Here is a 22,479-nt window from a genome sequence, read left to right as displayed (position 1 = left end):
GACCGAAAACATGAAAGGAAATGAGCTGACTTAAGCGATCACGTGTTAAATTTGTTTTGGAGGTAGCGACACCTAATTTGATAAAGTTACTGTGGCCATGCTCAGGAAGCAGCTGTCTGGAGCGTGTCAACGATCAGAGCTTTGCAGGAGCAAGCTGGTTAAGGTTAGGATGGGGCTGAGGGGAAGGTTAAACTGCAAGAGGGTAAAGGTCACAATTCGGTCAAATGTCCATTTTACCACGGGCGTCAGATACCGACGCTCTGGCACAGCGCGTTGCCTCCCAATGCGTAGGGGCTCGTCACCTGCTGTCTTTTCCAAGGACTGCATCTTGTCGGTCATTATCACATGACAGCGACTAGTCTATGAAAGGCATAAAAAGTCACTACAGAGCAGTGAAGTCGACTAGTCGACTAGTTGATAAAACCCCTATGGTTGTACACAGCCATTCGGATTGTTGGAGTAAAATAATGCCCACTGCGCATGTGTGCAACAGCTAGCGAGCCTCCCCGCTGTCATTTAGACTACCTGACTTAAAAAATGAGGGCCTAATTAACGAGTGCCATCCCCGTTTCTGTAATATCTAATCTAGAACTTGCATTTTGTGGAAGTAAAATAAAAATCTGATTATTGCACAAATCATTCGAGTAATGTGTCCTAGTCTGTACTGGAAACATGCAGATTCATTTCGGGTTTGCAGCACGGGTCCCCGTTTCTGTGAACGCAGCAGCCATTTCTGCAGCAGGTGGATGGAGACGTGCTTGTAAAGAAGACAGGGTAACATCGTTGCAGATCTGGTTTGAGTTTAAGGTGGCTGATGTTGAGTAGAAAAATATTCTCAGTTAAATGTTATGGGTGACTATCTGTGTAAACGCATGTTAACGCAGATTAGATGAAATGCGGTTCCAGATTTTCTGAACATCTCCTGTTGTTTAGTTTGAACCAACTTTTCTCAACAGTTTCAGCTGATTGTCACATTTGATTAATAATAAGCCACAACAGAGCTCAGTAATCAAACATGAGTCTGAACCCCTGCCCCGCACACCCGTCACGTCAGACCCGCGGACCAGCTCATCAAGAGGCAAAGACAAGGATAACCCTCCCTTATTTTTATATTGTCAACAATAGAACACAGCAAAGAGTAAACCTGTAGTTATTCACTGAAGAAAACGGAACTTCTATGAGGAAAATAAAATCATTAAAATGATTAAATGAATCAGGAAATCAGGAAGTTTTTACAGTTTTCATTTCATTTCATGACGTTTGCTTACTTTTTTTCCGGGTAAGACAACTCTGCTCATTCTCAGCCTATTTAATCTGATTGAATGCTTGGTGCATATAAAGTCACGGCATGATCGGATCATTTTAGTTAGTGTGCATGCAAACAGAGATTCTGGATTTTCGATCAACCAAGATTTGAATCAGATTGGGAAAATTTGGCACATATAAACGTGGCTAATGTTGTTATTTCTACATTGACACAAAAAGTGCTTGTTTTACTGCCCTTTCAGGAAGGACAGACCTGACTGCTTCATCATTTCTTTAGACAGAGGTGTGGACTCGAGTCACACGACTTGGACTTGAGTCAGACTCAAGTCGTTATTTTAATGACTTCTGACTTGACTTGATAAAATCTATAAAGACTTACGACTTGACTCAGATTTGAACGCCAATGACTTGCGACTTGAATCGACTTGCATCTGTTGACTTGATGACGACTTGAGCACATTTGATATTTTAGTACAAAAGGGACATGACATGGACAAAAATCATAAAGCATTCTTCGTTCTGGGTTTGATCTTGTACTGCTAAATGCAGCAGCACTTTGTTTATAATCAGTTTCATTTGCACTTTCTGCTTGTTTGAGCAAATAAATGAAGTTTTAAGAAACTTTATTTCTGGAGTTTAATATCGTTAAATTGAAGTCTGACAAATTACTTGATTATGACTTGAAAATTCAAAGTTAAAAACTTGGACTTGACTTGGACTTCCACATCATTGATTTTGAACTCAACTTGGACTTGGTTGTCTTTGACTTGGACATGACTGGAAAGACTTGTGACTTGCAAAGCAGTGCCTTGGTCACACCTCTGTCTTTAGACCTGTATCCACTTGATTCATTGCAGGTAGCTTGGAGAGCACAAACTTGACCTTTTCAATGACATCTGCAACAGCCAGGGCTCGAGCTGGTCTGACTCGCCTCTGGATCTTGGGAACAGCAAGACTTTTGCCAAGTTCTTCCACTAAAAGACAACATCTGTTCAATCTTTTGTAGGTTGATTTCAATCCACAGGACAAAGGCATTCTAAGCAGACACATTCACAATGTTGTAGAAAATCACTAAGGGCTAACATGCTGTCTTGCACTGGGAGCTGTATGTTGTTGTGAATTTGTCAAAATGGTCTCAACTCTTTTGGTGGAGTTGTATTCCAAGATCATTTTGGGGTTTACTTTAGTTTTGTTTTAGGTTTTTTGTCTTTTCTTGTGCTCAGAAATAGATCTGTACACATTGTGCTCAGGGAAGTTCAAAAATAACTATTTTTGCTATTCAAAGAACATCAAAGAGACATGTTTTTTTTTGTGTGGGTCAAAATGATCCACATCATCTTTGTGTAGAAGCTACGCAAAGACATTCCAGGACACATTTGAAGTGTCCACATTTTACATACCAGTTCTTGACCCCAGATAAGAAAATGGATCCTCCTCTCCAGAACCCCTGAAATGACTTTACCAGGGAGGCTCAGGAGTGTGATCCCCCGTAGTTGCAACGCATCCTGCAGTTCTCCTTTTTAAATGGGGGAATCACCACCCTGGTCTGCCAATCCACTGGAGCTTCCCTATATGTCCATGCAATATTGCAGAGCACATAACATCCAAAACTCTAAACGGATATCATCCACCCCTGGGGCCTTGCCATTAAGGAGCTTTTGGACCACATTGGTGGCCTCAGCACCAGAGATTGGAGAGCCCAACCCAAATCCCTTAGACTCTGCTTCCTCACTAGAAGAAGTGCAGGAGGGATTGATGAGGTCTTCAAAGTACTCTGGCCACCAATCCACTACATGCTAAGTTGAGGTCAGCCACACACCGTCGTCACTATAAACAGTGTAGATAGCGCACCGCATTCCCATCCTGAGATGCCACATGGTGAATCAGAAATTCCTCAATGCTGTACAGAATTCTTACTCCATTGTCTCACTGAACTTTTGCCTCCGCGACCACCCAAACTGCATTCCACCTGGTCTGCCGGTGCCCATCAGCTGCCTCTGGAGTTCCACCTTCCAAAAGGACCCGATAGGAATCTTTCTTCAGTTTGACAGCATCCCCAACTGCTGGTGTGTACTACCAGCAAGTTCAGGGATTGCCACCACAACAGGCACTGATGACCCTTCACAATGGGAGCACGAAAGGGTTTTCCTCTCCACTGTCACTACATGCTTGCATTGTATGAGGATTGCTGTAAAGTCACTAGTCAGTGACTCGATGAAATTTGATGGGTTCCTTATACAGGAAACTTTTTACTGATTGGCTTAATGAACAGAACTGTATTGGAATGTTTACTGCGTGAAGTGCCTTGAGACGACTCTTGTTGTGATTTGTCGTCGTCGTCTTCCTCCGCTTATCCGGGTCCGGGTCGCGGGGGCAGCATCCCAACTAGGGAGCTCCAGGCCGTCCTCTCCCCGGCCTTGTCCACCAGCTCCTCCGGCAGGACCCCAAGGCGTTCCCGGACCAGATTGGAGATGTAACCTCTCCAACGTGTCCTGGGTCGACCCGGGGGCCTTCTGCCGGCAGGACATGCCCGAAACACCTCCCCGGGGAGGCGTCCAGGAGGCATCCTGACCAGATGCCCAAACCACCTCAACTGGCTCCTTTCGATCCGGAGGAGCAGCGGTTCTACTCCGAGTCCCTCCCGAATTTCCGAGCTCCTCACCCTATCTCTAAGGCTGAGCCCGGCCACCCTACGGAGGAAACTCATTTCGGCCGCTTGTATCCGCGATCTCGTTCTTTCGGTCATTACCCAAAGCTCATGACCATAGGTGAGGATTGGGACGTAGATCGACCGGTAAATCGAGAGCCTGGCTTTCTGGCTCAGCTCCCTCTTCCCCACGACAGATCGGCTCAGCGTCCGCATCACTGCAGACGCCGAACCAATCCGCCTGTCGATCTCCCGATCCCTCCTACCCTCACTCGTGAACAAGACCCCGAGACACTTAAACTCCTCCACTTGAGGTAGAACCTCTCCCCCGACCCGGAGGTGGCAAGCCACCCTTTTCCGGTTGAGAACCATGGTCTCAGATTTGGAGGTGCTGATCCTCATCCCAGCCGCTTCACATTCGGCCGCGAACCTACCCAGCAAGAGCTGAAGGTCAGAGCTGGATGAAGCTAGGAGGACCACATCATCCGCAAAAAGCAGAGACGAGATTCTCCTGCCACCAAACTCGACACACTCCACACCACGGCTGCGTCTAGAAATTCTGTCCATAAAAGTGATGAACAGAACCGGTGACAAAGGGCTGCCCTGGCGGAGTCCAACCCTCACTGGGAACAGGTCCGACTTACTACCGGCTATGCGGACCAAACTCACGCTCCTCTGGTAAAGGGACTGAATGGCCCTTAACAGAAAGCCACCCACCCCATACTCCTGGAGCGTCCCCCACAGGGTGCCCCTGGGGACACGGTCATAAGCCTTCTCCAAATCCACAAAGCACATGTGGATTGGTTGGGCAAACTCCCATGCCCCCTCCATCACCCTTGCAAGGGTATAGAGCTGGTCCACAGTTCCACGGCCAGGACGAAAACCACATTGCTCCTCCTCTATCTGAGATTCAACTATCGATCGGACCCTCCTCTCCAGTACCTTGGAGTAGACCTTTCCAGGGAGGCTGAGGAGTGTGATCCCCCTATAGTTGGAACACACCCTCAGGTCACCCTTCTTAAAGATGGGGACCACCACCCCGGTCTGCCACTCCCTAGGAACTGCCCCCGATGACCACGCAATGTTGTAGAGACGTGTCAACCAATCTCGGGCGTGGGAGGAGCTTGGTGAGGCCATGGAGAAAGACTATCGATCGGCTCCAAAGAGGTTCTGGCAAACTGTCCGGCGCCTCAGGAGAGGAAGGCAGCAACTCGCTCACACTGTTTACAGAGGGGATGGGGAGCTGCTGACGTCAACTGAGGCTATAGTCGGACGGTGGAAGGAATACTTTGAGGAGCTCCTCAATCCCTTGTTGTGATTTGGCGCTATATAAATAAACTTGAATTGAATTTAATTGAAACATTGCCCATTTGGACTGAATGTCTTCCACCTCGTTCTGAATACGTCTGAAGTTTTGTTAGAGGTTTTTGTTGCCCTGTACCATCATACTTTTTCTTCTTTGTTCTATTAACACATAGTCAATGTGTTTGTTTAGGGCTAGGGCTAGAGTTAGGTTAGGGTTAGGGAGCAGCCTGCCTGTTAACCCATAAGCCATTCAGGCTATCCTTGTGATAATGATGAGAATGAAACGGGTGTTGGTGAAGAGAAAAAAATGGAATGGGCAAAAAATTAAATAAGAATAAAATTGCACAAGTGAGGCGTATGTCAAGGTCAAACCAGGGATGTTTTCATTTAATGAGCAGCAACAGGGTCAAAGTTCAGTTCCCATTAAAAGTTTTAGAACACATAACTTGTGTTTTCAGGTGTGTCGCTTTGATTCAAGCCTGTGTGGATCTTTTACTTAGCTTTGAGCTGTTTAAAAGTTCAGGCTGTGATTGTGTTATATCACATCCTCAAATCAAAGGTCGACCCAACCTTTGACCCACCCACTTTTATTGGGCTCTAAGGTTATTCCCACATCACTCCTTTTGGTGGGTTTATTTCATTTTCACTGGTAACATCTTCAAACTCCTCAACAAAAAGTTAAAGCTTGTTGTGATCTATTCATGTTTCATTTGTATTAATAATGCATTTGCATACATTTCCTCATAGCAGATTGACAACAGGTGCAGCTGTTATAAAAACATAAAACTGACAAGGAAGGTAATATTTCCCCCTCCTGTGTATTATTAACTCAGTTCTAAAACTCATAAAGCGAAGGGCAAATGTATGCGTGAGGTAAGAAGCCAAAAAAAAAAGGGCACAGCAACTAATAAATCCACATTTATGATGTTTTTGAGTTTGATTGGCAAATTCAAACTCTTTAAACTGTTTGAAGAAGTTGACAGAAGCATAAGGACATGCATGACATAATTCAGTCCTACTGTTAAATATTATTTTGCACAACTTCTTAGAAATGTGTATCAGATTCTGGAAATGTCCTCCTTAGCTAAGGAGTTGGTATAACTCTAGTTTTATGAGATGAAAACAGAATGTTTGGGTCAAATTTCAAATCTCACACAATGCCACAAGATCAGTGAGCTACCACACCCACAATCGTGGCTCAGTATGTGTAAGATTGGGTAATTTTGTAACCCTAAACCATGCAATCTAATACTAAATTTTCATATTGAAGGCTTTTAGACAAAAGGCACAAAGAACAAATTACACATAAATTATTTTACACTTTTTTAAGTTAAACTCAAGACTCTGATTTTAAGACATGTTTTAATGATGGGTATCAAAGTCAACTTTCCTTTAAATGTAGTCTATTTATAGAGGATGAACTTTGTCCTGGACTGAGGGGTCTGTGACACACTTTCAGGTGTTTCTAAAATCAGCAACAGAGACAGTTTATGGCCTTGAATTATCATAAGGAAGAGATGTGATCCTGAAATTTGCTTCTCTCCTTTGGAAACATCTTTCAGTGCAGGGCGACGCCCTGAGAGGAGTGGCTTCTGATTAAAACAGCAGAAAAGGCGGATATCACTCTCATCTTACAGGGTTACAAGACGCAAACGTATCATCTGCAGAGAATCCTCTCAGCTTGTTGTTTTTCTGTCTTTTAACAATGGCCAAAACATTTACACTGTTGTCCGCTCTTTTGGTTGTCATGTCCATTGCAGGTAAGCTTTTCTTTCTTTTTTTTTTTTTAGTTAGCAAATTTTTCCTTATAGATTTTTTTTTTACATAAAACTCAAATGAAAATATTTTTAAAATTAGAATGACTGTTACTATAATTATGTCTAGTCTGGTTGCATTTTTGGATTTTCCATTAACTGGTAATCCTGGTATTGTTAATTTAAAAGGACAGTCAATGTCCAGTAAAAATTTCTTATCATTGCTGAAGAATGGTTCTTGTCAGTCTTTTTAAATCACTCTAAATATCTATTATAATGTGTAGTTTTTACCGTCAATCTCTGGAAATATCCATCGAAATGTTGTTGTATATGAATTAAAAGATACCCAGTTGTTGAAAAGTAGTGGTGGTTTCATAACATATAACCATAAAAACTGGATTTAAGATACATGGGAGTGGGCCTGAGGGTGTTTCTCAATGCCAAGGAACCTTGCCTTGATGTCTTGGCTCCCCCCCGGTTGCCTAGGAGATACGTCATCAGGAACCACCAGGACGTGTTCCAATGTTCATGTTCTACCGAAGCGTGTGTTCTCCGTTTGTTAGCCGTTTAGCTAGCTCAGCATAGATACACGGGAGGGGTGTTTCTCAATGTCAAGGCACCTGGCCTTGCGAGGCAATGTCTTGCAAGGCCAGGTGCCTTGCTTACGAGGACACTGTCCTTCCTTGGTCAAAGAAAACGGTTAAATGGAACAGACTTGCATCACATGACTGTGGCTTCCACGGCGGTCCTGTAACGTCACGTGACACGTGAGATAACATTTTATTTTATACATATAAGTTTCAATATAAATATATAACGAGTCTTACTTTTTTTATTGTGTATATGTTTGTTAAATTAAATATTTAAGTGAGTTACTACCCGCTAGCCACCGAAGCTGCAACTACTAAGCAACTAACCAACAATAGATAACTTCTTTGGATCTAAAAAAAACATTTAAAATTATTTGACTTACTAATTAAACTTGAAATTTACAAATAGAAATTTGAAAAGTAGCTTCCGGCTTTTGATCCGCCATCTTTTTGAAAAAACCGTGGTGTATTCTGGGAAATTTTTGACCAAGGCTAGGCTACAAGACACCTCCCGTGTATCCTTGCTCAGCTAGCTAAATGGCTAACAAACGGAGAACACACCTTGGTAGAACATGAATATTGGAACACGTCTTGGCGGCTCAGGATGACGTATCTCCTAGGCAACCAGGGCAGGGCCAAGTCATCAAGGCAAGGTTCCTAGGCATTGAGAAAAACCAGAGGTGTCTTGTAGCCTAACCTTGGTCAAAAATTACACAGAATACACCACGGTTTTTTCAAAAGGATGGCGGATCAAAAGGTGGCAGCTACTTTGGGGGCAAATTTCGCGTGATGTAAGTCTGTTCCATTTAACCGTTTTCATTGACCAAGGAAGTAAGCAAGGCGCCTGGCCTCGCAAGACATCACCTTGCAAGACCAGGCGCCCATTGAGAAACACCCTAAGTCTCTATGCGACGCCATATTGGATGCCATGTTTCCTTTTACGGAAGCCCGTGAGGACAAAATGTATTTACTGATTTGTAATAAATGGTTACAAAACTTTCAGCATTAATAAACATTGTTCTTTTACACATTTACCTCTTCACTTATTGCAAGTGATGAAAGGGAGACTGATGTGCTTGTTATTTTGCTGGAAGTTGCACTCCCAAGGATTTTTGACCCTAATGGCCATCTGTTGGTAAGGTCTTACTTCAACACAAAATTAATGCTTGCTTGCAATGATTTAGGTATCTACTGCCCCCTTTCATCAGGGAAACTACACACTGTCACTTTAAGAAAAGTGTGCATGTAAACCAGCCAAAAATTCTAATTAAATCACTAAGGTGTTTTATTTTTTTATTTCATAAATTCCCCGACTGGTTTTTTACCTTAGAATCAAAACCTAAAAGTGTTCCTTTGGAGCATCAGGTTATTGAGTCATGGTAATCAGGTGACATGAAAACTTAAAATGAAACTTTTTACAACTCATTTCATGTACAGAATGTCAAATTTCATTGTCCCATTAGATTTTCATTAATTGATTGACTTGCTGACCTGTTTTCTATTTAAACGTGAATGCATAATAACTTTTTCACTTCATCACTAATTCATCTGGTTTAAACTGTTTAATTCTTATAAAAAATAGAATGTTATACAAAAAGAAAAAAAAACAGACAGCGGCCAAGTCATAAGGATGGCTATGGTCCACTCCACCCACATTAGTAGCACCACCATAGCAAACCTAAGTGAAGAGCTGATCTTACTGTGTTTGTTCCTTTTATTAACTCTATAAAAGACAAATACGTTACATAATTGTAAGTATTCACAGTTTATTTTTCTGAGGTTTGCAGAATGTGGACAAGCTGGTTGTATGTTTTATCTAATATTATTGAAATTATATGATTTTTATTTGCCAACTTTTTTTAATTGCCAGTATTTTATAATTTATTTTCAGAAATCCAGTTAATGAGTTTAATAATCCTGTTTTACTTTCAACCATTTCAGTAATGCCAGCCACACCATCAGCAGTTCAGGATTCAGAACCAGAAGCACCTCCAACTACGGCACCTCCAGCTACGGCACCTCCAACTACGGCACCTCCAACTACGGCACCTCCAACAACGGCACCTCCAACTACGGCACCTCCAACAACGGCACCTCCAACAACGGCACCTCCAACTACGGCACCTCCAACTACGGCACCTCCAACTACGGCACCTCCAACTACGGCACCTCCAACAACGGCACCTCCAACTACGGCACCTCCAACAACGGCACCTCCAACTACGGCACCTCCAACTACGGCACCTCCAACTACGGCACCTCCAACAACGGCACCTCCAACTACGGCACCTCCAACTACGGCACCCCCAACTACGGCACCTCCAACAACGGCACCTCCAACTACGGCGCCTCCAACTACGGCACCTCCAACAACGGCACCTCCAACTACAGCAACTACACTCATATCTTCTACAACTACTACAGAGTCTCCAGGTAATGTGTAGTTTAATTCAAATGCCAAATAATTTTAATGTGTATAAATAACTATTTAAACTTTGGACTGTTTTGTGTGTTTGTGGCTTTTCTCTTCACATTTAAGATCCTTGTGTTTCCAACCCATGTGGCCAGGGAAGCACCTGTGAAGGTCGTGCCAACAACACCTTTGTATGTTTGTGTCTGCCTGGTGATTCCTACAGTAGTGTAACCCAGACTTGTCAGACTGGTATGTACTTGGTTTCCATTGAACACTTTGGAATAAGAAACTGACCCTGATGTTAGACTGTAGATGCTTTAGCGTTATGTTTGTAGTTGGTAGGAAAAGCAGGGGGCATTTACTTTACCATCATGGAACTTTATTACAGAGAGGCACAGTCATCCGTGCCATCCATCAAGCATTTCTTTCATTCACAGCAGTCAGTATTAGCCCACAATGCCCCTAGTATTCAGAGTACAACACTTGTGAGCTATTTTAAAAAAAGGATTACTGCATTTACCTAACATAGATAACATTAATCTACAACTTACAGGGGTCTCATTTATCAAACATTGCGTAGAATCCTTACTAAAACCATACTTAAGGTCAGCAAAAAAAGTACTTACGCCAAGTAGGTTTGTGATCTATCAAACATGGAGTACGCACAGCTGCACGCAATCTCCACTTCATAAATCGGAGACTAACGAGAATGTTTCTCAGCTGCTTTTTAGTCACATCCCGCCCTCACCACGCCCACTTTCTGCCATAAATAGTCAATGCAAATTGCCTTGTGGATCTCATGCATATACATAAGCCCGCTGTTGCAGCGCTCCACCAATGATGATGGCGACCGTAGATCAAGGCAAATCAAGGAAGCGCAATTTCACAGAAGCAGAAATTGAGGTACCTGTGGGTGAGGTGGAGAAATGAAAGGAAGTGCTTTTTCAAAACAAATAAGAGAAAATCCACAGAGTGGCACAGCGTTGCTGAAGCCGTCAGTGTTGTGAATTCTTTAGAGAGATCTGTGACGGATATATAAAAAAAAAGGTCCACTCGGGATTTGATCCCCAGACTCCCAGGTGAAAGTTATGCATGCTAACCAGTCAGCAAAACAGAGATCTCCCCTGCATTTGTAGCCAGGGCGCATGATCAATCGGGTCACAGTGACAGGACACTGTCACAGACGCATGACATTCTGTCTCAATCTGTCCCCCTGCTGATATTCTGCATTCCGTATTCTGCGCTTCAGGCTGTGTGTGTGTGTGCTCGTGCGTGTGTGTGAGTGTGCGCACATGTGTGTGTACGCGTGTGTGTGTGTGCGTGTGCGGTGTCTTTTTCTGTGTGAAAATGAAGCAGTACAAGTGATAATGCTGCAGGATTTCATAATTTTATCCTTCTCAGCAGCAGCACTGCAGGAGCTCTCCATGTCCAAAATGTGTGTAAGCCAGGTCCCTAGTCAACTTAAAGTTGCGCACATTCTTCCGCTAAGTTTTCTTTCATAAATCCAAAAGTTTGCGTGGAAAGTTGCTTACGCAGCTTTCTGACCCCGTTTTGTGCGTAAGCAAGCTTGATAAATGAGGCCCCTGATCATTATTTTAAGGACTCAAATCCTTAATGTGTCCATTTTATTATTGTAAAGATTGAAGTGCTTTGACTTTTACTTTCACACATCTTGTTTGGATATTTTATTGTTTTCTTGAACACCTAAAACTGGAGACCAGGAGCTCCACATCCAGGTTAAAGGTAGCTGTAATTACCAAGCATTGCCCCCTGCTGGTCACTCAACGGAATGTAGGGTCAGGATCCTTGAACATTTCTTTTTGGAGATTTTATGAAAAACTTATGTTTGAGTTAATGATTCAATCATGGTTCAAAGAAAAAAGTACATAAATGCCTCTTTTTGGTTTCCTTACATAATGATTAATGTAAGTGACAAATACTGGTTGATCACTTCTCTAAGCTCCGGCCCAACAGAGGAACTGTGTCCGTAGAAATAAACTTGTCGTAATGTGAAGCTAACAGCGTTTTGATTCATGTTTTAATAGGCTGTTTCAGTTGCTGCATTGCTTTTTAACTCTGACTTTCATTGAACATTGGAAGCAAACATTTTCACTGCTACAGTTTTGTTGTTTGTATGATTTTATCTTTTGATATATTTTCTCCATATAGCCAAAGTGTATCCTGGGAAACTGGGCCTGACTGCAATAACATACAATGAAGACATGAAGAATAAAAAATCTGAAGCCTTCGGAAAAGCTTCAGATAAAATTATTTCTGCTGTAAGAAATCATTTATCTTTTAATTGGGTTTTGTGTTGTACATACTGCACCTAATAAAATGTATTAAAATTCAGTTCTTATACAATAAGCAAAACACTTTTTCCCCGAAATACACAGATGGACGAGATTTTTAAAGTAGGATACACTGGCGCAACAGTGCTGGAACTCCGGTAAGAGCGATTACAATGTTTAATTTTCTGATTTAAAACCAACCATCTCTTCATTTTCTATGGCTATGATGCTACAATAAACATTCTTATCATTACTGTGATTTTCCTTTTGCTCCTAGGGAATTAAAAACTCCATCTAGAGCAAAGAGTGGAGTTGAAGCATCAGTAGACATCTTTTTTCAAGCAAATGCAAACATTAATCAAGAACAGGTTAAAGACACAATAGAAAAACCCAGCTGCAAAGATTGTGTCCTGATTGCTTCAACCTTTACACGTGAGTTGTTTTTCCTGTGTGTTCTGGTGAAATCCAATAAATAAAATGGCTTTATGAAATGCTTTGGTACTTTATCAATATTTCTGATCATTTTGGCATATTTATTAATTCAAGTAGGATTTTTTTTAAACTACAAAACATGTGCACTTATTCCTGAGATGTTAATATATACTCATATGTTGGTATGGTGATATATCTGCTGCACTGATATTTGCTTAAACATTTTTCCCTTTTCATTTAAAAGCTGAAAACCTGTGCAACTCCAAACCCTGTGACCAACAAACAACAGAATGTACACCTGAAGATGGCTTTTTCATTTGCTCATGTGCTGCCGGCTACATTCCAACAGATTTCAGTAACAGAATCTGTTTGGGTGAGAGAATGTTGATTTTCTAAAAGTGTGTGAAAACTTTAATTTACTGGAAATGAACTAATACTATTTATGCTTCTGCAGAATGCCCCAGTGGGACAAAATACATAAATTCAGAATGTGTAAAGTAAGTAAGTCTGTCTGTCTGTCTGTCTGTCTGTCTGTCTGTCTGTCTGTCTGTCTGTCTGTCTGTCTGTCTGTCTGTCTGTCTGTCTGTCTGTCTGTCTGTCTATCTATCTATCTATCTATCTATCTATCTATCTATCTATCTATCTATCTATCTATCTATCTATCTATCTATCTATCTATCTATCTATCTATCTATCTATCTATCTATCTATCTATCTATCTATCTATCTGTCTATCTATCTATCTATCTATCTATCTATCTATCTATCTATCTATCTATCTATCTATCTATCTATCTATCTATCTATCTATCTATCTATCTATCTATCTATCTATCTGTCTATCTATCTATCTATCTATCTATCTATCTATCTATCTATCTATCTATCTATCTGTCTATCTGTCTATCTGTCTATCTGTCTATCTGTCTATCTGTCTATCTGTCTATCTATCTATCTATCTATCTATCTATCTATCTATCTATCTATCTATCTATCTGCCTGACTTGTAAAGGAGCCTTTTTCTGTTTTTCAGATGTCCATTTGGTTATACTGGTTTTGACTGTAAAGACAGTGAGTATACAGCACTTATTTGTTCCTAAAACTACACAGTATGTAAATTATGAATGTTTTTGTCTTATTTATGTTTTTGTGAAGTACTTTTGTGGACTACTGGACAGATTTTGGTGAAATTCTCAAAATGTAGTGATACATTTAACTGACTTTAGTTTCTCTGTCGCTTTGGTGCATTTCTCTCAACAGTATTAAAGTTTGCACCACTGCTAAGGTGTTTCTCAGCACAATTAGTGCACACAGCAAAACACGGTAGAACCTGCAAAAGTGAGTCACTTTCTCAAAATGGAAAGTCAGTTCCACAAAAGCAACTCAGTAGCTCAGAATTGGTAGCTCATGCTTCAAAAGCAAGTCCCTTAATCAAAATGAATCATTTGTTCTTCAAATGCAAGTGTTTATGTCAATGAAGGTGTTTGTGTTGTCAAAATGAAAATTTATGACACCAGTGTCTTTAAACAATCAAGTCAAAAGGTTTGAACATGTTTGCATTGTGACAGATAACTCTGATAGTGCTTCCCAATGTCATGTAAAGTCAAGACAGCATTATATGCCATGCATGGCATTTAGAAAACTAGGATTAAATAAAAATCAAGACACTGAGTATGCACTTTACTTTATACTGTATGTATGCAACTGTTCACAGCATTGTGCAACTGAAAAAAAAAGCACATTTACAACAAATATAAACTCCATTTGGCTCAGTAAACCATACTGTAGTGGTGTTGAAACTGAAACGGTGCTGCAGATCAATCATGGACATCTAGATGATGTTGGCTTCATCGTAATGTGATCTCTGGCTCTCACTGGAGCAATTTGCAGCAGAGTGTGAAGCGGCTGGGATAAGAATCAGCTCCTCTAAATCCGAGACTGTGGTCTTGAGTTGGAAAAGTGTAGAATGCCTTCTCCAGGTCCAAGTGGAGGAGCTCAGGGTCTTGTTCACGAGTGAGGGAAAAGATGGAGCGTGAGATGGACAGGCGGATTGGTGCTGTATCTGCAGTGATGCGGGCGTTGTACCAATCTGTCGTGGTGAAGAGAGAGCTGAGCCAGAAGGCAAAGCTCCGATTTACCGGTCAATCTACATTCCTACCCTCACCTATAGTCACGACCTTTGGGTAGCGACCAAAAGAACAAGACTGCAGGTACAAGTGGCTGAAGTGAGTTTTGTCCGCAGAGTCTCTTCCTTAGAGATAGGGTGAGATGCTCGGTCATCTGGGAGGGGCTCGGTGCAGACCCGCTGCTCCTCCACATCAAGAGGAGCCAGTTGAGGTGGCTCGGGCATCTGGTCAGCTCTGTCAATGCACCGAGGAAAATATCTTCCTGAGTGCTGAATCCACCCTCTGCAGGACTGTGCTGTGATGTCATTACAAGCTACATTCATGGCTGCAGGGTCATTTGTGTATGTGGATGCCAGTCACATACCTTCCACCTCCAGGAAGAGAAAAATTCCTCAATCGGATTTAGGAAAGGAGAGTAGGGAGGAAGATACTCCACAAGCATCCTGTAATGTTTGTGCTGCAAACCACTGCTCGATCCCAGCAGAGTGGTAGAAGTTATCCAAACTACTACATACTTCATCAGATTGTCACCAGGCTCATTCTTTTCATTCTCTGGGATTATGTCCCTATAAAGAGCGTCCCAACACCCCTTTTCATCAGTGTAAGATAAGGTTCACCCGAGAAAAGTTATTTATGGACATTTTCATATAACATCAATAAAGATATTTTGAAAATGTATATACAAAATGTTTGACAACATGTTCAACAATTTTGTGTGCAATGACACACAAAAAAATAAGTGAAGATTATAAATCATATGAGCAATGACTGTTCAGTCTGTACAAGTAGAGTTCATTTTGACAGAAATGATAAAAGCAAGTCAAAAATGATCATTTTGCAGATATTTGTACTTACTCGATTGCTTCATGTCCAAAAGAATATGCCATTGGATGAAATGAACATGAAACTGCCACTAGGTTACACCCAAATGACTACAGGTTGCGCTAACTGTTTAATTCTGTTGAGAGAAATGCACCAAAGCGACTGAGAAAACTGTAAATGGCCAGTATTGGATACAGTGGTTTTTGGAGCCCTAGAACTCCCCAAGATGCTTTACAACAGAATCAGTCATTCAAACACACACACACACACACACACACACACACACACACACACACACACACACACACACACACACACACACACACACACACACACACACACCCTGGTGGTAAAGAGCTACATTGTAGCCACAGCTACCCTGGGGCACAATGACAGAGGCAAAGCTGCCATACGGAGGCACCCCCTACCCCTCTGACCACCACCAGCTGGCAAGACGAGTGAATATCTTGCCCAAGGACACAGCAGCAGACCTAGCGGGGCTCTGACCTGCAACTTTCTGATTACAGGGCGGAAAACCTAACTGCTCTGCCACCATCGCCCACCAACATTTTAAAAACATAAAAATGCATTCAGTTTGGTAAAAAAACAAACTGGTTGTGAAGAATGAATTTGATGTTTTCATTGCACTAAAAATGTTTAACTTTTATGGACATATTTTAACTCTGGAAATATCAACCAAAGCAAAAGAAAGCATTATTGCTTGTTAAATTGTTTTTAAACTAATTTTAAAGATGAAACTATCATTTTTTTCCAAGCTGTATTAAAGTCTAAGCTCCTTTTAGTAAATTGTTTAGAATCAAAGCAGTCTCTAGTTTATCCGTTCACAAAATCTTTCCTTTTAAACACGTCAGATGATCCTAAAGCTGAGTTGACCATGTTTTGTAACTTCGTCCCTTTGGTGTTTGTTAGATTGGCTGCTGGTGTTGGTGATCGTTGGCTCTGTGCTCGGAGGACTGCTCCTCATCACCCTCATCCTTCTGCCAGTAATGGCAATGAAGTAAGTTTTACCTCCTCATCAAATTTTTTATTTTTTTAATGACTTTATTTATGTTTATATAAAAAGTTTCAACTACTGAGAACATACTTTATATTTAGGATGAAGAAGAAAGGCCCCAAGAGTAAAAATGAAGATATTGGAAAACCCTATGTGAGCCACTCTATTGCCAAGGCTCCACGAGCTGACAGCAGCGTACACAACGGCTACTCGAGCTCATACCAAGAGTCAAATAATACTGGAGTGGCCAACGGTGGGGCACCTCGAATTCCTCGGGCCACCAGCAACTGGGAGAGCAACACCAACCTGGAGATGACACCAAGCAACAGCCGGCAAAACTTGATTTCTTCAGGAAGGAACACGGTGGGTAAATGCCTCAGTGGGGGTTAATCATCACCAAGCTCTGATTTAAATACTTTTTTTTAATTTCCCTCTACTGCAGCAGCTATACGATGACCAGGATGACATGTTCACTTTTGATCAGCCTCGACTCCAGAGCAACCCTTATGGTCAGAGTCAAGGCCAGAGGAACGTGTACGCTCAGGTTCGAGAAACCAACCCATACGCCCGGAGCCAAGCCAGCTCCAACCCTTACGCCATGTGAGGCAAGCGGTCCGACTGGTGCAAAATCACAAAGTGACATTTCCCCTCATTCATTCTTTTATTATTATTATTATTATTATTATTATTATTACTGTTTTCTAACATATTGCACAATGTTAGCTTCTCTTCAGAGAAAAATAGGTATTAAAGATAAAGCTCAATAGTAGCTGAAAATGTGCAAATGACTGAAAACGACCTGCTGTTTCATCACTTTACATGACACAAACAGAAAATATTTTTCATTAAGCAATTCGGTAAGCTTTATAAAAATGATCAGTTTTGGTAATCACTTCAGGTAAAAGTATTTTAAAAACTGTTTCGACTGTTCAGAACAAAAGGAGACATTGCCCGAATGTTTCAGCTGACTGAATCATTTGACCTAACAGAAATGTTTAGTTGAGAAAATAGTGAAAAACGTTGAAGTTTAAATGTGATCTTTTTCCTACACAGGGAACATTAGGTGATTCTGCACCTTTTAATAGAATCTTTATCAAATGTTTACCTTATATAAATTGTTTACTTTTCGGTTTTTTATGACAGAGTACATCTGTTTTTTATTACCAAGTATGTTTTTAAACTCTTTAAGATCACTTTAAAGGCTGATTCGAATGTGTCACTCTGCATAAAGCTTACTGAATATTTTATAGCATTTATATCTTGATTCTTCTGTTATGTAATAAATAATTCTTTCATGTATTATAAAGGGCTGTTAAATTAAAGCAATAAATGAGAATTTATTACCTTAAATTTCAGAGCTTTTTTGTTTCTAGCTACTTCTAGAGTCCTAAACCCCCAAAGAATATTCACAACACATCATTCATTTAATCACACACACACACACACACACACACACACACACACACACACACACACACACACACACACACACACACACACACACACTCCTAATTTTAACTAAAACTTAATTCACACCATACCTCTAAAACCAACTGATAAGCTTCTAAAAAAAGTGAGGACCAAAAAAAATGTCCTCACATTGTAGGGAAAATGGTCCTCATTATGCAGTATGTACAAGAACACACACACACGCGCGCGCACACACACATTCACACAGCAGATATGGGGTGTACTGACAGAGGTGAGGCGGCCCAGGAGCCACTGGTCCTTCTGATCACCGCCAGCAGACAAGGTGGGTTAGGTGCACGACTGCGACAGACAGGGCTTGGACCCTTTAACTCTCCCATTACAGGCTGGGAACTCAACTCTTCTGCCATCATCATCCTATATTTTGAAAATGTGCTACAGTACTCAATTTTGACCACACAATGTAATTTTTACTTAATTCTTACATGATGCACCTTAAAGGGGCCATGTCATGGACAATCCACTTTTTGGAGCTTTTTACCATGTGATATTATTTCCCCATGAAAAAGGCCCCAAACCCGGTTTTGGTTCCATTCATGCATTTTCCTGTCTCAGCTGCAGATTTTTATTTTTATTTTGAAAACCCTGAATTGAAAAGCTTCAATAGAAAGTAAGTGCGTCTTCAGACCTTGCTCCTCCTCATGAAGCTTAGTCTTCGATTTGAAACCTGCCTCCCCTGGAAGTAGGCCACTAACGCCCACTTACTCTGAGTTGCGGGAATAGAGCAGTTGATTTCATGCTTTAGTTGAGAATGTGATAATTGATTTAAACCTTTATCGGAGTGGATATTCTGGATAATTACTTCTGCATTGGGCACAAAGACTCAAAATCGCCAGCACACGATATGCGTGTTAGGCAACTTGTGTTGTAACAGATTTGGTGGTCTAGTGGTTAAAGTATTAGATTGCAGGGGACCTCCAGAAAATTCTGATAAGGGTGGCCAGATGGGACCAAAGATATTTTTGGGGTGGCACACCAATTGGTCCTTGTAGTAACTCTGGGAGAGTTTAGCCTGTGGTGATGCACTGCATTGCTCCTTTATTCATTTTTACATATAAAAGAAAAAAAAACGTATGTATCCAAAACACTTAACTCAAATTTTACAAACACAAACATTTCAGAAAAATACATTTCAGTTATTTAAAGCATTTTTTCAAAATGTATTTTAAAATTAATTTACAGTTTAGTTTACCTGTTGCTGTGTTCACAAAATCTATGGAAAAAAAAAAATGGTGAGCAGCAGAAAAATGTTTTTTATTCTGGTTATTTCTTTACTCATTAATTTGATAATTTGTATTGTGTTTTACATTTATGTCTTGAATAAATCAGATTAATTTATTGTTTGAGTGAATATTACAGTTCTCTTTCTTAACATTCGTTTCGATGTCTCACTATGGGATACGCCACTCCGCGGATTCCTCAGAAGCACTTATCTCAATACGCCAATCCTGATTGGCCAGTGACCGTGACGTATGCATCACCTTCTACTATAAGTAGCAAGCGTCCCAACGCACGCACCATTCAATCACCTCTTCTCGCTTCGGTGGTCGCTTATCTCTAAGGTAAGTTAACTCAACTGTTCACAGACGGAGCCAGCTAATATTCTCTCCGTCGCCGAACGTTAACTTACCGTCCTGTCCTGACCTTCACCATAGGTTCGGGGCATAACGAGCAGCTTCACACTCCAGTGCATCTGTTCGTTCTCTTGCTAACACACCAGTTAGCCAGCATGGAAGCCGCTCCTCCCACCAGAGGAGTCGACGGTGCAGGAGCTCGCCTCTGTACCTGTGGGAACAAAATCTCAAGCAAAGACCCCCACAAGGTCTGCTCGAGCTGCCTCGGGCTGGAACACGCCCAGCTGGCATTGGAAGTCCCCGGGTCATGTGAGAGCTGCGCTTGCTTCACCCTGAAGAGCCTTCGCCGGCGGCTAGCGTGCCAAGCTAGCCTGTCGGGGAAGGACCCTTGCCTGCCGGCCCCTGGGCCACCGCCTGGGGACGCCAGCGAACATGTCCTCCCGGAGCCGGAACCGTGTGCCGAACTCAGCTGGGGCTCACAGCTCGAACCGGCCGGTCCGAGCCACCCCGTCGAGGACGTGTTGGAGTTGGACTACGGAGACGACGAGGACACCTCGGAACTCCTCATTTCAGAGGAAGACGAGGATGACGACGTTTTTCTCCCCATCGCTCAGGCCTCCATGCCTAGCTTTCCGTCCTCTCCCAGGGATGGAGCGGCTTCTCCGGCCGCCCACCTGGACATGCAGTCAGTCTGCCGACGCGCTGCGACCAGGCTCAACATCCCTTGGCCCACCGTGGTCACTGAGGCTGTCAGATCCCGCTACGAGGGAAAGAAGCTGCCTCAGGCCACAAGGGCGGCAAAGCCTCTCCTTCCCGCCTTCCCGGAGCTTCTCCAAGAAGTGAGGTCCTCCTGGGACAAACACCCTTTCAGCTCCAGGTCTCCTGTCCAAGGAGCCTCCTCGCTGGACTTCGAGGGGATGGAGAAGGCTGGCATGCTTCGCATGCCGCTGATGGAACCGCTGGTTGCAGCACACCTGCACCCACGGCTCTCGGCAACTTCCTCCAGGCCTCCCGCTCTCCCTGCGAAGGCGGGCCGCTTCCAGTCGGCGCTGAACGAGAGGGCGTACAAGGCTGCTGCCATCTCGGTCCGAGCTTTGAACGTCTCCTCCATGCTCTCGGCGTACCAAGCCGAGCTCTGTGAGGACATGAATACGAAGCCGGACCCGGAGGTGTGGGAGGAAATCACCGTACTGACCGACATCTGCCTGCGTGTGCAGCACTGCGCGGTCCAGGCTACGGCTAAAGCTATGGGCATGATGGTGCTTCAAGAACGTGTACGATGGCTGAATCTCACCAACCTCTCTGATAGAGAGAAGGAGGACATTTTGGACATGCCAATCGTGCCTGAAGGTATTTTTGGCTCTGCCCTGGCATCAATGCAGCAACGGTGTGAGGCCAAAAAGAAAGAGGATGAAGCCCTTCATCTCTGCCTTCCCCGTAAGCCCTCACCGGCGCTGCCGGCTTGGCCGAACCTTCCTCAGGCAGCTGCTAGAGCCCAGCATCAGTTCCGGATCCCAAAGCGCCCGAAGCCTCAAGCTGTCCAACCAGCTCCTTCGGGCTCAGCGCTTCGACCAGTTTGGCCTCAGAGATCCGGCAACCAAGCCGCTCCGCCGTCGGGACAACCCACCCGACCCGGCGGTCAGCAGGTGAGGAAGAAGAAGAGGGCAGCCTGACGGAGTTCTTTCCCTCCCGACGCTGCAGCTGGCAGTTCCCCGTTCGCCAGCTCCTCCTGTTCGATGTTGCCATGGTGCCTTCTCCCCCCCTCACGGAACCCCTCCGGCAGAGTCCCCGAGCGGTCCAGGGTGGGGCCAGGACGTGCAGCCGGCTGTGCCGGCTCAAAACACACGTCACAAGCACTCACATTGTTTTTCACAAACATGTCACGCTCAAGGAGCATTAAAACGTTCGCTGACGCATCCAGACGAAATGTCAAGGGCGCAGCAAAAATCAATAAAAATGTTACCCATGAGCGGAACCAGGCGGGGGCGGCCCCTGGCGGACTTACCCGCCAGCCACGGGTCGTCCCCGTACGCCTGGGCCGTCAAAGCACAAAGCCCCCGCGCACGTTGGGTGCTGAGAACTATTTCGAGAGGTTACAGGCTCCAATTCGCCTCAGTTCCTCCTCGATTCTCCGGCGTAGTGTTCTCCCACGCCCAGGGGACGTCAGCTCACATCCTTCAGGGAGAAATCTCCTCCCTGCTGGAGAAGGGAGCGATATGCATTGTGCCTCCCGATCGGTCTCAGAGCGGTTTCTACTCCAGGTACTTCCTGGTCCCGAAACAGGGAGGGACGGGAATTGCCCGATCCTGGATCTGAGGGCCCTGAACCGATGCCTCAGAAAGTACAGATTCAAAATGCTCACGCTCTCATCCCTTTTGCGTCTGATTCACCAGAACGACTGGTTCACCTCAATCGACCTGAGGGACGCATACTTTCATATTCCCGTGTACCCTCCACACAGGAAATTTCTGAGGTTTGCCTTTCAGGGAGTGTGTTACGAATACACCGTGCTCCCATTCGGCCTCTCGCTGAGCCCGAGGGTGTTTGTCAGGTGTACGGAGGCAGAGATCGCCCCTCTGAGAGGGAGGGGCATTTGGCTGGCCACGTATTTAGACGACTGGCTCCTGCTGGCACGATCCAGAGAGGAGGCAGCGTCAAACACGCTGGTTGTGATCCATCACTTGTGTGGTCTGGGTTTCAGAATAAACTGGCAGAAAAGAGCTTTACTCCCCTCCCAGAAAATAACCTTTCTAGGT

At 43.3% G+C, this 22,479-nt stretch overlaps 1 protein-coding gene across 2 annotated transcripts; it reads left to right on the top strand.

Annotated features, from left to right (window-relative positions):
- Positions 1–6,825: 6,825 nt before the first annotated feature.
- Positions 6,826–18,011, top strand: muc13b (mucin 13b, cell surface associated). 2 transcript variants are annotated; one of them, XM_015963171.3, is made up of 12 exons: positions 6,826–6,978; positions 9,504–9,995; positions 10,102–10,224; positions 12,145–12,254; positions 12,372–12,424; positions 12,544–12,698; positions 12,943–13,071; positions 13,153–13,195; positions 13,732–13,769; positions 16,577–16,664; positions 16,763–17,024; positions 17,107–18,011. In XM_015963171.3, the coding sequence occupies exons 1-12, from the start codon at positions 6,924–6,926 to the stop codon at positions 17,263–17,265; spliced, it is 1,707 nt and encodes a 568-aa protein (XP_015818657.3). In that variant the 5' UTR covers positions 6,826–6,923; the 3' UTR covers positions 17,266–18,011. The 2 variants fall into 2 exon arrangements, with proteins under 2 accessions (XP_015818657.3, XP_015818656.3); XM_015963170.3 differs by having other exon boundaries at positions 17,104–18,011.
- The last annotated feature ends 4,468 nt before the right edge of the window (positions 18,012–22,479 follow it).

Source organism: Nothobranchius furzeri, chromosome 16 (genome assembly GCF_043380555.1).
Source record: "Nothobranchius furzeri strain GRZ-AD chromosome 16, NfurGRZ-RIMD1, whole genome shotgun sequence".
Classification (NCBI taxonomy): Eukaryota; Metazoa; Chordata; class Actinopteri; order Cyprinodontiformes; family Nothobranchiidae; genus Nothobranchius; species Nothobranchius furzeri.
Note: the sequence above shows the minus strand (reverse complement) of the source record. Positions and strands in the feature narration are given on the sequence as shown.

Excerpts from the sequence above, each read along its gene's own strand:
- muc13b (XM_015963170.3), top strand. The coding sequence starts at position 6,924 with ATGGCCAAAACATTTACACTGTTGTCCGCTCTTTTGGTTGTCATGTCC. Across the intron at positions 13,196-13,731 it reads ATAAATTCAGAATGTGTAAA|ATGTCCATTTGGTTATACTG; the intron begins GTAAGTAAGTCT and ends TCTGTTTTTCAG. Across the intron at positions 17,025-17,103 it reads TTTCTTCAGGAAGGAACACG|CAGCTATACGATGACCAGGA; the intron begins GTGGGTAAATGC and ends CCTCTACTGCAG.